Source organism: Haliotis rufescens, unplaced genomic scaffold, assembly GCF_023055435.1.
Source record: "Haliotis rufescens isolate VD_foot unplaced genomic scaffold, xgHalRufe1.0.p SCAF_8, whole genome shotgun sequence".
Taxonomy (NCBI): Eukaryota; Metazoa; Mollusca; class Gastropoda; order Lepetellida; family Haliotidae; genus Haliotis; species Haliotis rufescens.
In genome coordinates, this window is record NW_025964372.1 from 7386040 (window position 1) to 7400209 (window position 14170).

Sequence of the window (14170 nt, forward strand, 5' to 3'; positions counted from 1 at the left end):
AATAATCTTGAAGAAAATAAAACTAATTATCTCATTTTGACTTTTTATTTTGTTAGTCTTTAAACACAAGATTTGCATCAATGAAGTTCCCACAACAACAAGCATGTGTTGCTGAAGATCAGTTCTAATTCCATCTCCATATCCAGGGGCCATGTGAGAGAAAGCGCATGCACAGATAGTCAGTTGCAAATGCGTTAATTAGTTTGTCTTTATTGTTGGGATCCATCTTTGTGTGCAAGGATATATTTCAAGAACCAATCTGGCACCGATATATCGGCTAAGTCTGGTATTATCACATCACCTAGCCAGTAGCACCCGAAATGTCTGGCCCAGAGCCAACAACAATGGCGACGGACCAGCCTATTTCCGAGATATCAATGTTCATAAACTAAAGTCTGAAACACCTCAGGGTCCCTCCACATTGTAATTTCAACGGTGGAGTGAGTTCCATGAAGGTGTGTTGATGACTTGAAACACCTCTGGGTCCCTCCACATTGTAATTTCAACGGTGGAGGGAGTTCCTTGAAGGTGTGTTGATGACTTGAAACAACTCTGGGTCCCTCCACATTGTAATTTTGACGGTGGAGTGAGTTCCATGAAGGTGTGTTGATGACTTGAATCACCAAGTTCGGCAAGGGTGGAAACTAGACTTTTAAAGTCAGTTAACTCTCTTGCCCAGGGAAGATGCACTCACTGATACCAAAGTGGGGGGCAGGTCCAGAAAAGAGGGAGGAATGCAGTGATTGGTGCTTCCACACTCGTACATTGGGTTACATTGGATTGGCCACCTGATGCTGCTTGTACGTTTCTGGGTGTGATCAAGGCACGTGATCAACTTACCCGCCAAATCTGACAGGTGACAGATTGAGACTGGACAGCGAACAGACGGACGAACACAACCACTGAAGTCATCCCACCTCGATCTCCCCCATCTCTCCCTTACGCTGTGAGGTAAGCACCTTTCCTTGTCACTAGGCTTTCACAACACGTGTTTAGTCTGCATGTTACAGGTAGACATAATATATAAATAATACATGTATTTTACATTTTAATTATGTTTTTATGTTTATCATATTTATCATATTTATGGTTCAACATAAGCAAATTTGATATAATTCCATTAAAACATCCTGCATGATTGTTGATTAGCACAATGTCAATGGCATTTGCCTTATTGTGTCAGTATTGTTAGATCAAATTACTATTGAGGTCATGTAGGCATAAGGGTTTCAGATTGGTTCATATTCTAGGGCAATGATTGTCATCCAAAATGTCCCAAAGATATTTAAATGTCCTAGCTATCAAAATTTGATAACATCTATAAAAGTCATGACATCTATCTCTTGTAACATCACACAGGCATTTTTTACAGTGGTTAGTTATATTGTTTCCAATTTATGTAATGGCTGAAACTAACTTTATCTTGCCCTATATGACAAAATGTTTTCAACCCGTGCTGCCGACCTTGAGATGAAAAAGAGATCTTCTTTGACCTTGGCTAAAACAGTGAAAGTTATTGCTCTACTTTTGAAAATAGCCAATGCATATAAACATCTTAAAATATAAGTACATATTACACTTTTAGATCATGGACAATGAACTCTCTCGTGTCAAGTCAGGTACGAAAGTAGTTTCTGAAGACTTCAAGCACATGGAAAAGAACGCGCTGAGCGCCTCAATCAAAGGAAATGGAGGACGATGAAAGGTATGATGGGAGCGGCAGAAAAGCTCAAGAAAGAAGTCCCCATGATGGAGTATATCGTAGTAGTCCTTCCCAGGCTGTATCAAGTTTGCCGGTACGGGTGTTATGCTCGAGAACCTTATGAATGGTGATCCATTAACAGAAGGAAAGCCTTTCGGCATGAACTACACCAAAAACACCCAGCGTGAAATAGTAGATGTCTTGGCAACGCCCGCAGATCACACAACAGTGACAACACCGGGACAGCTGTTGTCCGATATGTATCACAACGTAAGACAACAATAAGTAAAGATTTCAGTGATTTTGACACAAAAGGGTGTATTCATTTCAATGACTTGGACCTAAGATATTTTTATTTGACTGTCATTGACTGTCATTGACAGCTTCTCACAGCTTCTCTGACCCGTCTTTAGGTAAGTATTTAAGATATTTCACATAAATATTAGGGCTGGGACGGGTAACTCAGGATAGGTAGGTCCTGAGTAGGACCCGGGTACCCACAGGACTACCTGGAACCGTGGTTATTCACGTGACATTGTTCATGATGACAAAAACTCACTATAGCTCATAGGTTGACCACAAGTCGCTCATGTTCGCATTTCTTTCTGACGATGCACACATTCCTTTTGACTGGTATGTTTGAGTAAAGATAAAACTTCAGTCAACTTCAGTGTATTGATCGTTTGATACATGAATCTAAATAGTTTTTGTCAGGGCTGCAATAAAACAATTCCCAATCAGACATTTTGTTCCCAACTCTTGAGGCCAGCAGTGGGTACCTAGGTAGGGCCGGATAAAAGGGGATCGGGTACCTGGGTAGTAAATTTTGACTCATCCCAGCCCTATTTCACACGACAGCTTGTCGCTCACATTCACTTTCAACATGGTTCTTACTTGTAGTGTGTTGACATGCCACAATAATTCTGATAAGTTGAAGAAATGGAGACAAGGTATTTGTTTCCACTGTGATGCACCGAGATCCTCCCATAGGTGGAAATGTGCTTCTCCTTACAAGTATATTTTTTAAATTTTAAGTGTACTTATCTAAAAGTAAATTTCATGAGGTAGTGTGACATGCAATACTATTTATCATGTGACATTTTCAGTAAGTTTATTGTTCCTGATATTGTCAAATAGTCATGTTCTTCCTTATTAGCTGGGCCCTATTAGCCGTCAAATGTCGGAGTTGTTATTATAGTGTGTACTATGATACATGATAAAACAGTCCCCCAGCACCCTCCACCTGTAGAAATGTGATAAGTGTTTGCATAATGAATCAATAAAAAAATATTTTATATCATTTGTTGTTCAGATTGAAACCCTTCCCAACAACAAGAGGTGACAAGCTCGGACAAGATGGAAGGTCATGCTGAACAGACAGGTTGGAGCAGGCCAGCTATGGTCACCCAAGAAGGATTCAAGGGTATGCAGCCTACACTTTGTGGATGGAAGACCAACAAAAGAGAATCCCTACCCATCTTTGAACCCTGGCTTTACTGATACGGAGAGGAAAGTAAAGCGTCTCCTCTTCAGTGACCAGGTGAATCTCCCCTCAGCCAAGAAAAAAAGATGCCTCATCATGCCGTCTGTTGAAGTATCATTAGACGGTATGCTACCACCTCTCTCCAAGCCAGATCTGGACCCGTTAGGTGGTGACCCCTCTGCAGATCAGTCCAGGGATGCCACACCTGACCTGCCACCATGCCTACCCACTGTTGTCTCAGTACACTGGACGGTTCAGTGCGTTTCTGCTGCTAATCCAGTGCTTGTCAAGGTTGGCCTGCAGGTACCATGACCAAGCATGAGCACTACACAAGCAAGTCCAGGGCCTCACTCTGCTTCTGGCTGAAGAAAAAAGGAAGGTAGTCCGTCTTGTAGCTCAAGTGGAGAAGATGAAAGCTGACAGCAAAGAGACTTCATTCGCCTTGCAAATTCTCAAGACCGACGACGGTGTGAAATTTTACACCAGTATTGATTCCAAGAAACTGTTTTATGAATTGTTAGAGTTTGTTGGCCCCTACATTCAGAGACGATGGCATGGAACAATAAGCTTGTTGAAGAGTGTCTTCCCGAGGCAAGATGGTTGAAGAGTGTCCAGCACCTTGCTGGAAGATGCAGGCCGACCTCAAACCTTTGACAAGTTTCTCATGATTTGGATGAGGTTGCGACCAGGACTACTAACCAAAGGCTTAGCTGCACGATTTCGGGTTTCTGCACCACTTTGTTCAAGGATATCTTTTTCATGGATAAGAGGAATGTCAACAGTTTTAGGAACATAAGTGTATATGCCAGACATCGAGGAAATAAGAGCCTACAAACCTATTCGTTTTCGTCCTCTTCCAGACATCCATTCAATCATTGACTGCACAGAAGTGTTTATTGAAACTCCAAAGCATCTCTATCTGCAGGCTGCAACATGGAGTGACTACAAGCACCACAACACACTGAAGGTACCGGTTGCTGTAGCCCCTAACAGTACCATTGTGTTCGCATCAAAAGCATATTGTGGTAGAGCTGGAGACAAGGCTGTTACACTCAACAGTGGATATTTGGACCAGGTGCCTCACTATTCTATGTTCATGGCTGACAAAGGTTTTAACATTGCAAATTAATGTGCAGACATGTGGTTATCAATACATGGTTCGCCTGGAAGGTGAGGTCTGAGCCAGATGACGTGCTTCAGGGCAGAAGACAAAATGGATTGCGAACCTATGTATTTTAGTGGAACAGGTCATTAGGCAGATAAAGACATTTCATCTGCTCAAGACTGAGCTTCCTATCACCCTAGTGCCTCACATCTATAATAACTTATAAGTTTTGATAATCCTTACCGTACATAAACATGAAACATATTAATTTAAATTTTTCTCAGCCAACTTTTCTCAGACTATTATCATATCCTCCTGTCTGTTACAGTGAACCAGCAGTGAGGGAAAAGAGAGGTTTGTACCACCATGCAAGTATTATTTTTATTTTTAGTTTCCGTAATACGATAATTTAAAATGTGCAACAGTGTATGTCTCCTTTTTTAATTTTATGTTAATCAATGTCTAATTAGAGGCGTAAAAGGTTACAAAGTTATTAAGTTTTCTATCATTTCGTGCACTTTTACTTTCAGTAAAAGTGCACTGTGCACCAGTGCAAATTTTTTTAGCTCAGGATCTCAAATATTTAAAAGGATATATTTTTTGTGTTTTAGGTTTCTGTAGTCAAGAAATATGACTGTGCAGTGATGTACTTACTGTATTTTTTAAACAAATATTATTGTTATTATTAATTATTGAAGTTTGTGATAATATTACTCTCTACCACCAGTGTAACAAGCTTTTCAGGTTATTTCTCATACCAGTGGAGCACTTGCCTTATTAATTTCCAGTTACTGCAAGTTTTTACAACAAAATATAAGTGTAGACGATTAATTAACATTAACATATTATTTTCTAAATCTATCTTTATTTTGTCTAGATGCCACGAAAGAAGTCGAAGCTGCCTCGCCGGCAGAAGTATCACTCACTACAAGAAGAAACAAGCCGACCCTATCAGTGACCACCCCTGTCACAAGGTTCCCCCAGCCCCAGTCTGTATATTTCAATATTTAGCTGTGAAAAGTGGGACTACGAACAGTTTAATAATTCTTCACCGAGGACCATTGCCAGTACGCTGTACCGTTTTTTTGTCGCAAGGTAAGCAGTGAATGCTTTAAGGAGTAATGCAGGATAAGTATACAAATGTAAAAAATATTTAGATTTTACTAAATATTTAATTATTTATATAATTATTTGTTATAAATTTCATTTATACTTGGATCTTGCAATGAATAACTCAGCCATTGATCACTATTATCTAGTTCTTGGGCATAATCATGGCTTGTCAAATGTAGGAAAGAAAAAAGCCTTAAATACAACGAGATGAGATATTAGTTTTAAATCCATCATAATTCAAGACAGGTTAGAGGAAATTTCTAAAGTTTAAATGAGATTGAAAATCAACTGAGATTTGAAAAAATTGGAACATCTCCATTTCTCCCTACAAAATTATTTCTGTACTGTTCTACACTGTTTGCCACCAACAGCAGATGAGAGGTTCTTAATCAGTAAGTTAGTACATTGATAATACAGTTGTTGATAACTAAATTCATGAGATAATATGTCATCATGATCTGAGATAAGGAGTATAATCTTATTTATCATACAATGGGTAGGTTTCTCGGCAGGATAAAGCCAACGGATAAAAACGATATCCGTTGGGGTCATATGCGGATAGAGATGCAAATATCAAAGGTCAAGTAGGGACTACTTTCGCTGTTTATAAACAAACATGGCGTCGCCCTCGTCATTCGGCGATCGAGTCAGAATTAACCATCCCGAATCTGTATAAACTACAGGGATAAATGCTATCATTATCAAAAGAACAGTCTAATATACTGAAAATCAGTGTCTAACTGTGACGTAGCTAAGGCATTTTATAAGTTTTAGCAACTTTGGAGATATACATTTCGAACAATTTTGCGAGGGCACGAGGCCTAGCCAAGCGGGATCAGTAGCCATATCTGTGCTTGTAACCCTCTGCGGCTTGAAACCTTCTCCACAAATTAAAATAGTTTGATTTGGCTGAAATACGTTCGAATTGTTACCTTGTTTCGTTTTGTCGCTTTGTGTACATCTGACTACACTTCTTAACGTTATGACAAGACAGACCGACTGTCAACAACGTCTGACCGTGGCCGTGACGTCTCATAGACTAGGGTTAGAGTAGCTTCCCTTTGACAAAGGGCAGTTACTCTAGCGGACAGACCGATGGATTGCCGCGAAAGGCAATTACAAACAATTGTTGTTTTGCGTATATGTTCCTTCGCCACTGTATAAGAAATAGATTTCAGTTGGAACTATATTGGCTACTGTCACTGTCCGACTGACACATCACTTACCCTATGACGTAATATATATTAATGCGCGCATTCCAGGAAAACTCGCAATGTTTCGGTAATGATTGTGAGAGAGGGAAAGCAATTTTGAAGCACAGAATTAAAGAATGACATTATATGATAAAGAGGTTATCACGCTTGTGTGTTTGGGGATGGTAAATATCCTGTATTAGGAATAAACACTATGTATTTAGCTCGCCAAGGCTCGCTAAATACAATGTTTATTCCTAATGCAGGATATTTACCATCCCCAAACACACTCGCGTGATAACCTCTATTGATTCATGTTAGAAATACATACCCGTGAATCCTTCTTGGGTGACCATAGCTGGCCGGATCCAGAAAAATTCCAAAACCTCATAATGAGTTTCTTTATGAAATTTAAGGTGATACATTTTCAATTGCTGAATAATCTTTTAGATTTTCAGTGATTGCTTTAAAGAGACTGATGAAAGATTGGGCTGCTGTGATTGATAATTTCACCCAAAGTACTGAGAAGGATACTTCAGTAGAGACTGTCACCCTCCACATTCTCCATGAGGAGAACCATACAGATTCAGATGGATTTAGTGGAGATGGATTTCTTGTCATTCTTGACAAAGCATACCCATATACCCCAGAGGACAATCTTGATCAACTTGTGAATGATCTGACCGCATCACTGAGGCTGAGACAGTTTCATAAACTTTCATATTCAATTAAGGATTGTGACAACCTCTTGGACTCCACTTTGGTGAAGTCCAAAGACAGTTCTAACATTAAACTGTGTCAGTTTTATGAAGATGGGGGTTGTATTTTCCTTCAGACAACTGTATCAATTGACAAGGCATGTAATGCACAGATCACAGTACACCAGCATGTGATTTCACAAGACATCTTTCCACAGACTTCTTTGGACCTTAAGCCAGTGGATCAACATTCAAAGACACCACTTTGTAGCACACCTCTTGGCAAAGGTGGAAACATGGAATGTCTGTACAGGAACCTCAGACCAGAGTTTGTGACCATGGTTCCTCTTCATGTGGGAATAAGCGGTAAGAGCACTTCCTTCAAAGCGTACAGGGCAGGTGACAAGTGAGCGTTCAATGGCAACACCAGATACACTTCTACAGTTAGATCAGTCAGATGTCCTGATGCCTAATAATTCAAGGTGTCAGCACTGTAGGGTTTACCGTTTAACACTGAAAAAATGTTACTTTCAACAGACTTGTTTGGGATCTACACCAGTGGATCATCATTCCAAGAAGCCACACTCTCAAATGAGTAATGAAGAACTCATCACAAAGGTTGGTGGACTGAGGGATGTTTCTCAACAACTGGAATCGAATTAAGAAACCTTAGGAGAGGAGCGCACACTGCCATGAAATGTGAAGGGATTAAGCTGAATACAATCGACAACTTTTGAACATGCTGAAGAGTCTGAAGAAGAACAGTCTCTCCCTGATGAGAATTCTCTTCAAAGAGTCTTCCGGGAGTAGCAATGTAAATGGACCAAATTATCCAACAAGTCTAGCATGCGATGGCACCCAATGATCATAATATGGCGCTTATACATGGAAATAAAAGTTCCAAGGCATATGATGCTATGAGAAATACTGGGTTTGTTTCACTACCAAGTGAGCGGACACTACTTGACTACTCACACATTTTGTCTAATAAGACTGGCTTTCACCCTGACTTTGCTGAACACTTACTGAAGGAAGCAAAAGATTGTGGCAGGTTTCAGGAGTCACACCTATCACATGTTGGAATCCTGTAAGATGAAATCAAAGTTTCCGAAGGTTTGGTGTATGACAGGACGAGTGGAGAACATGTAGGATGTGTAGATCTTGACAAGACAGGGAATGAACTGTTGAACATTAGGCTTTGCAGGATACAAAGCCTAAACTTGCAACCACTATAGAAGTAGTGATGACACGTTGACTGTCCTCCATATGAAATACCCATAGCATGTTTTGCAACAAATGGGATCACGGCAGATCTATTGTACCCTATCATGGCAAACTGTTGAACTTTTAGAAGTAGACTGCATGCTTAAATGCCTATTTGTAACATGTGACGGTGCATCACCCAACCGTAGATTTTCTTATTTGCATTGCACAAATGACAACTTTTACTGGACATGGAATCCTTATGCCAAGCCCAGAAGAAAACTCTACTTTATTTCTGATGTTCCACAACTAAAAAAGACGACAAGAAACTGTTTTGCAAATTCATATTCCCAGAATAGGAAACTTTGGAAGGATGGCAAGTTTGATGCACTTAGTCCAGTTGTATGAACAATATGTTGAGAATAATCTTTATTGTCGTGCCCCCAATTTTGACACGTTTGCATATAGATTTCAGTGCATTCTTGAAGCCAGTTCCAAGATTGTTAAAGAAGAATGCCAAGAGTTGTGCCAGAGAGGTTTTGGTACGGTCTTGCAAGACAAAAGCTATGACAACCTTCTCCATTTCACCTGGGAGGACTTCCATAAGGACCTGGAGACTCAGTGCCCCGGCTCTTGCACTACTGGAGGCTGCAGTTTGTGACAGCCATCCGGATTCAAGCAGCCAACAGTTCAGACATGATGATGACCGCTGTAGTTTCACTTCATGGAAGAAACCAGGCAATGTCAGTAATGCAGTATCTTACTGCCTTTGTACTGATGCATGGTGGATGTACACAAAAGGTACATCTCTTTAAGAGGGCTTTAATATTGTGCTGATTATTTATTTGTTGGGTATCAGATCTATTTGGATGCATATTTGAACATCGTTTTAGGCCCCAACGATTTAAAAAATACTTGTTTCTGGACCTGTTCCACCAAATAATCTTAAGCTGCAACCGATAATAGTCAATATTTCTTCATTATGACGGAACAGTCCGATATCCCTCTGCCTACATTTGATGGACCACCAGAGGGCAGTGTGGCCAAATAATTAAACAGTGATGGGGTAAGGGGTAGAGAGATATTGCAAAATAATGTTCTCAGCTTTGTCAGATTGCAGAAACTTCATGTGTAATTTCATTAGTACATTAAGTCATTCATTCCCTTTAGGACTTCAGAACATTGACCGGTTCACACATCTCGGACTGTCTGTACACCCGGAAACAGTACACAGGAAACAGATTAGTTGGCAGGCCAGTCTGGATGCAGAGCTTCTTGCTCTGAGAGACTTATGGGCAAACGGTGACTCTACCAAGTACCAGTCAGTTGGAGACAACTGGGATAAGAACATTCTCCCTTCTTATCGGACATCTGATCGGAAGACTGTCTCCCTCCATCTTTTCAATATGTATGCAGTTGTGGATTGAGTTATACCATCACCTGCTATTGGCTTTTCTAAGGTGCTACAGAACAGGACGCTTCACGTTTCAATGGATCAGTTGATGAAAGAACTGACATTCATAGTTGCACCATCAGTTATCAACAACATGACCTAGCTGCAGAGATGTTTCAATGATAAGGTGATGTGGTCCAAAGTGGATTGCTGCATTGACAGGGTAAATGATATAGAATCTATTTTGAAGGCTTGTACTCTACAGGGTGGAATCGCCTTATAGGGGGGTCGCTTTATAGACAGCGATATATGGTACCTGTGAACAACACCAACAAGGTGAGTGATAAAGACATTGTTCTGCAACAGCTCGCAGAACGCGGCCACCTGCAGAAGGAGACTATGACGAACAGCACAGCAGCACTACCTCCACTCAAACCTGGACATGTTACCATGCAAGATCAGGGCACAGGTACCTGTGATGAACCACCAATATTTACATTGCTAAATGTTGTTATTGCAGGTATGCAATGTTTACAATTTCAACTCCTTCCATTGCGAGTATGCACATCTCCTCAGAAGTTATGCAACAATTTCGTCAGCACCATCACTCATTGCTTTCTGATCTCTATTCATCACTTTCGCGACAGCCTGTCTTCTGGTGGGACTAACAATCACATCACCTTCAATGATACTCCTAATTGAAATGCAAAGAGTAACCCAGAAATCGGTTAGCACAGAATTAAATTGTGAAATCTGTAAATGACCACACAAGGTCAATGAAAATCAACAAATTATATTGAAACACAGTGTTAGGTTTACAATTAAATATAAGATAAGTTCGAGATAAATCGCAAAGAACAAAATGCGGCATATTTCACGATAAAGCATTGTTCTATCATGACGTCATTTCTGGAGATTCGAACATGTGCTCACAACTTGACACTGTATGACGTTTGTTTTTGAGAGGGGAGTTTCTAGTAACTTATTCCCCACAGATGTAGCTGGACTTCACAGATAAACACAGTGGCCGAACTATTGCATCTTAAAGTGGGAGAGATATGACAATAGGAGAAATGGTACAGATAATCAATGTGACGATTGTGAGAATATGCGAGAAATACCAAACTGTTAGTAAAATGTAGCTAAGTAAGCTACACCAGCAGGCCCAATATTCTGTGTCTTGTAATTCCTGCCTGCCTGACCACCCAGGACAGGCAATTTTATCAGGGACTGGCATATTTTCGAGTTCACCTGCCGGACCATCTTCCCTAGGCAAGAGCGTCCACTAGCCTTTTTATCAAAGTCTTGTTTCCACCCTTGCCACATCAAGCCCACTTTCAATAGCTAAATATGATTGGGCCATTGATATGTGCAGTAGTCCAATCAGAGAACGTTTCACAAAATCAACATCCACGACTGCTACACCTTCGTATGAAAGTGATTTGCCGCTGCCTGTCTTTGTTGACACAAATATGTCTTTTTTTATCTCTTTACAATGTTTTTGTGTCTGGGATGAAATCAAGAATGTTTTCATTATCTGATCAACTAGGTTGTCGCCTATTGTAGTCACCATCTTTGAAAAGCAAAACGGGATAAGAACAGCGATCTGATTGGATATCCTGTTTTCATTACAAGGGGCACAACTCGTGATCTAGGCGAGGTTGCGCCAGGGTCGAGCCTGGAAGAGTGGCATGGGTAGAAGCTAGGCTTTGATATAGGCTAGAAGACACACTTGCCTCGGGATGCTGCTGCCAGACAGGCAGGTTTTTCCAAGGCATAACTATGTTATGACCATAAAATATTACTAACAAGTATTTGTCACAGAGTAACGAAATATCCCCCGCCTGTACACCATAGTACCAAATATGAAGACAATCCAGCGATTAGTTCTTGAGATATTGTGGCAACACCGTTTTCCAACTCCAAAAACAGATTTGCCTGCTGTGACCTTGAAAATGGGGTCAAGGTCACCAAATCTGACAGGTGGATGCATTGTCTGTATATACACTATAGTTCCAAATATGAAGACAATCCAGCGATTAGTTCTTGAGATATCGCGGCAACACCGTTTTCTAACTCCAAAAGCAGATTTACCTGCTGTGACCTTGAAAATGGGGTCAAGGTCACCAAAACCGACTGGTGTCTGCGGTGTCTGTATATACACCATAGTTCCAAATATGAAGACAATCCAGTGTTTAGTTCTTGAGATATCGCGGCAACAAACAGGTGGGACGTACGGACGGACATACGGACGTACGGGACGTACGGACGGTCGTGAATACTATATCCCCCACTTCGCGCTTTCGCGCGGCGGGGGATAATAAAAAATATGCACTACCATATTGACCTGTGCCAATATCCTTTACAAGCAAGGCCCTTGTCCCAAAAACATGTGTAAGCTTGCAAAGCGATTGATATGGATGAGCCATTGAACAATTGTGTATCTATATCTCGATACAAAAGGGCGCGGACATAAAAATATAAGGGACAGGGTTCGCAAATATTCCAACATACCTTTCGTATCACAAATGAAGACATGATGTCATTGATGTGTTAGTAACTCACACACTTCTGCTGTTAGCTTTGCAGAGAGAACCATATTAAATCACAAATTGCAGATGCAAAATGTTTTACCATTACATCTCATGGATTGACTAATTTATTTATATATGTGAGATTGTATATATTCAATTTGCGCATCAAATCTCACCTAATTTTAATCTTGATCGATTTTTAGTCTTAAGGCTCTATTATTGTTTTGTGCAGTTGGCCAGAAGATACAAGTCACGTCAAAAAGGCCAAGAATCATCCTCTTATAGCTGTTAAGATCTGTCCAAGACAGAAATTTATATTTTACTGGCACTGAAACCCTTACATATAAACTAACAACAGCTTCCACTGCCACATGACAATACAGATGGTAAGGTTGTGAGGTCATCATGTCAGGTCTTCTTTGACAAGGGAAATGTACAAGGTTAACACTGTTCAATAAAGACAGGAGGTGGTTTCAATGAAGTGGCAGTAAAGTCTGAAACAGTATCAGTATAACTGCCCTGATTTTCTTGTGCAATTTCGTCCTGTAGTTTACATAAATAGAGGAATGTTTGATGGTAAGAAAGGGATGCAATTTCATAACCATAGTGTTACTGAAACTCTCATAGATAACCGAAATTCTCATTATCAGATTAGGTATTGTAGCTGTGGAGAATCACTTATCATACACCAGTCATGAGGTTTTACCAGTAACTTGCATCAGTAAAACACAAAAAAATATGTAGACATGGAAATAACAGGAGTTCCCAAAGACAGCATCAAGCAAGACACACATGGAGCTGCAACAAGGGAATACTCAACTCCTACATGTCAACTGACTTGTAAACATGCAAGTGAAATCAGTCAGGAAACACTTGACTTGTTCCATTCTTGCTGAGTCTTCTAAGAGCGTGTAAACACAACATAATCACATGCACAACTTGGCCAATAACTGAGACTGACCAACAGTCTAGATTTCATGTGAGACTACCCACTGGTTTGTGTTGCAGCATCTTACAGAGTATTGATCAGGACAAAACTAGGTACAAGTACCGAGACATGCAACCTCCAGTTGTTGTCCCCCTCCACCAAGGGTATGAGTGCAGTAGACAATAAGTCTTTGTTGTGAAAGTAGTGATCTGGAGATCTCAACTAAGTGCCCTTGGCAGGCAAATGGACTTTTAAGTTAAACAAGCATAATGTATCATGACCAGTGTATCGAGATACATACTGTGGCCTCCTGTGTCATTGCAACCCTATTTTCTAACATCAGGAAAGCTCAGAACATTTTGCATTGGAAATGTGTAGGACCCTAGATGTTCTGGTTTAGATGTAACGCTGCTCAAATTTCTCACAAGCAAAACACTCCAGAAACAGTCCTTCACATCCAGTGAGTACAAAATCTGATAGGTCAGTATTATATGTACAAAGGAACATGATTTGTGTCTGCTTCTGTAAAAAATGTAGAATATGGTAACGTATAACAAGCATCAACATATGTTCACAATCAAACCTCATCACACTTGCTTGGCCTCATTGATCACTTGTATCAACTCTCACCAACTGGCCCAAGGCACATGGGGAGATTTCTAGTCAGAGAAGATCTGTCCACTTTCTCCAGGTGATCTGGAACATCTCACTGTCCCTAGGCTTCCAGATCAGCGAGGCACACACTGATGCAGCACCTGACTCTTCTACATCAGCACTCGCTGTGTTCCATCTCGGTCACTCAATGATGCAGCACCTGA

The 14170-nt window shown here is 40.5% G+C and overlaps 1 protein-coding gene and 1 pseudogene across 1 annotated transcript; both read left to right on the top strand.

Moving 5' to 3' along the window:
- Positions 1–3039: 3039 nt before the first annotated feature.
- On the top strand, positions 3040–3621 carry LOC125376957. Its single transcript, XM_048389619.1, has one exon. The coding sequence runs from the start codon at positions 3069–3071 to the stop codon at positions 3495–3497; it is 429 nt and encodes a 142-aa protein (XP_048245576.1). The 5' UTR covers positions 3040–3068; the 3' UTR covers positions 3498–3621.
- A 4672-nt stretch (positions 3622–8293) lies between these two features.
- Positions 8294–10053, top strand: LOC124148946 (annotated as a pseudogene).
- Positions 10054–14170: the final 4117 nt, after the last annotated feature.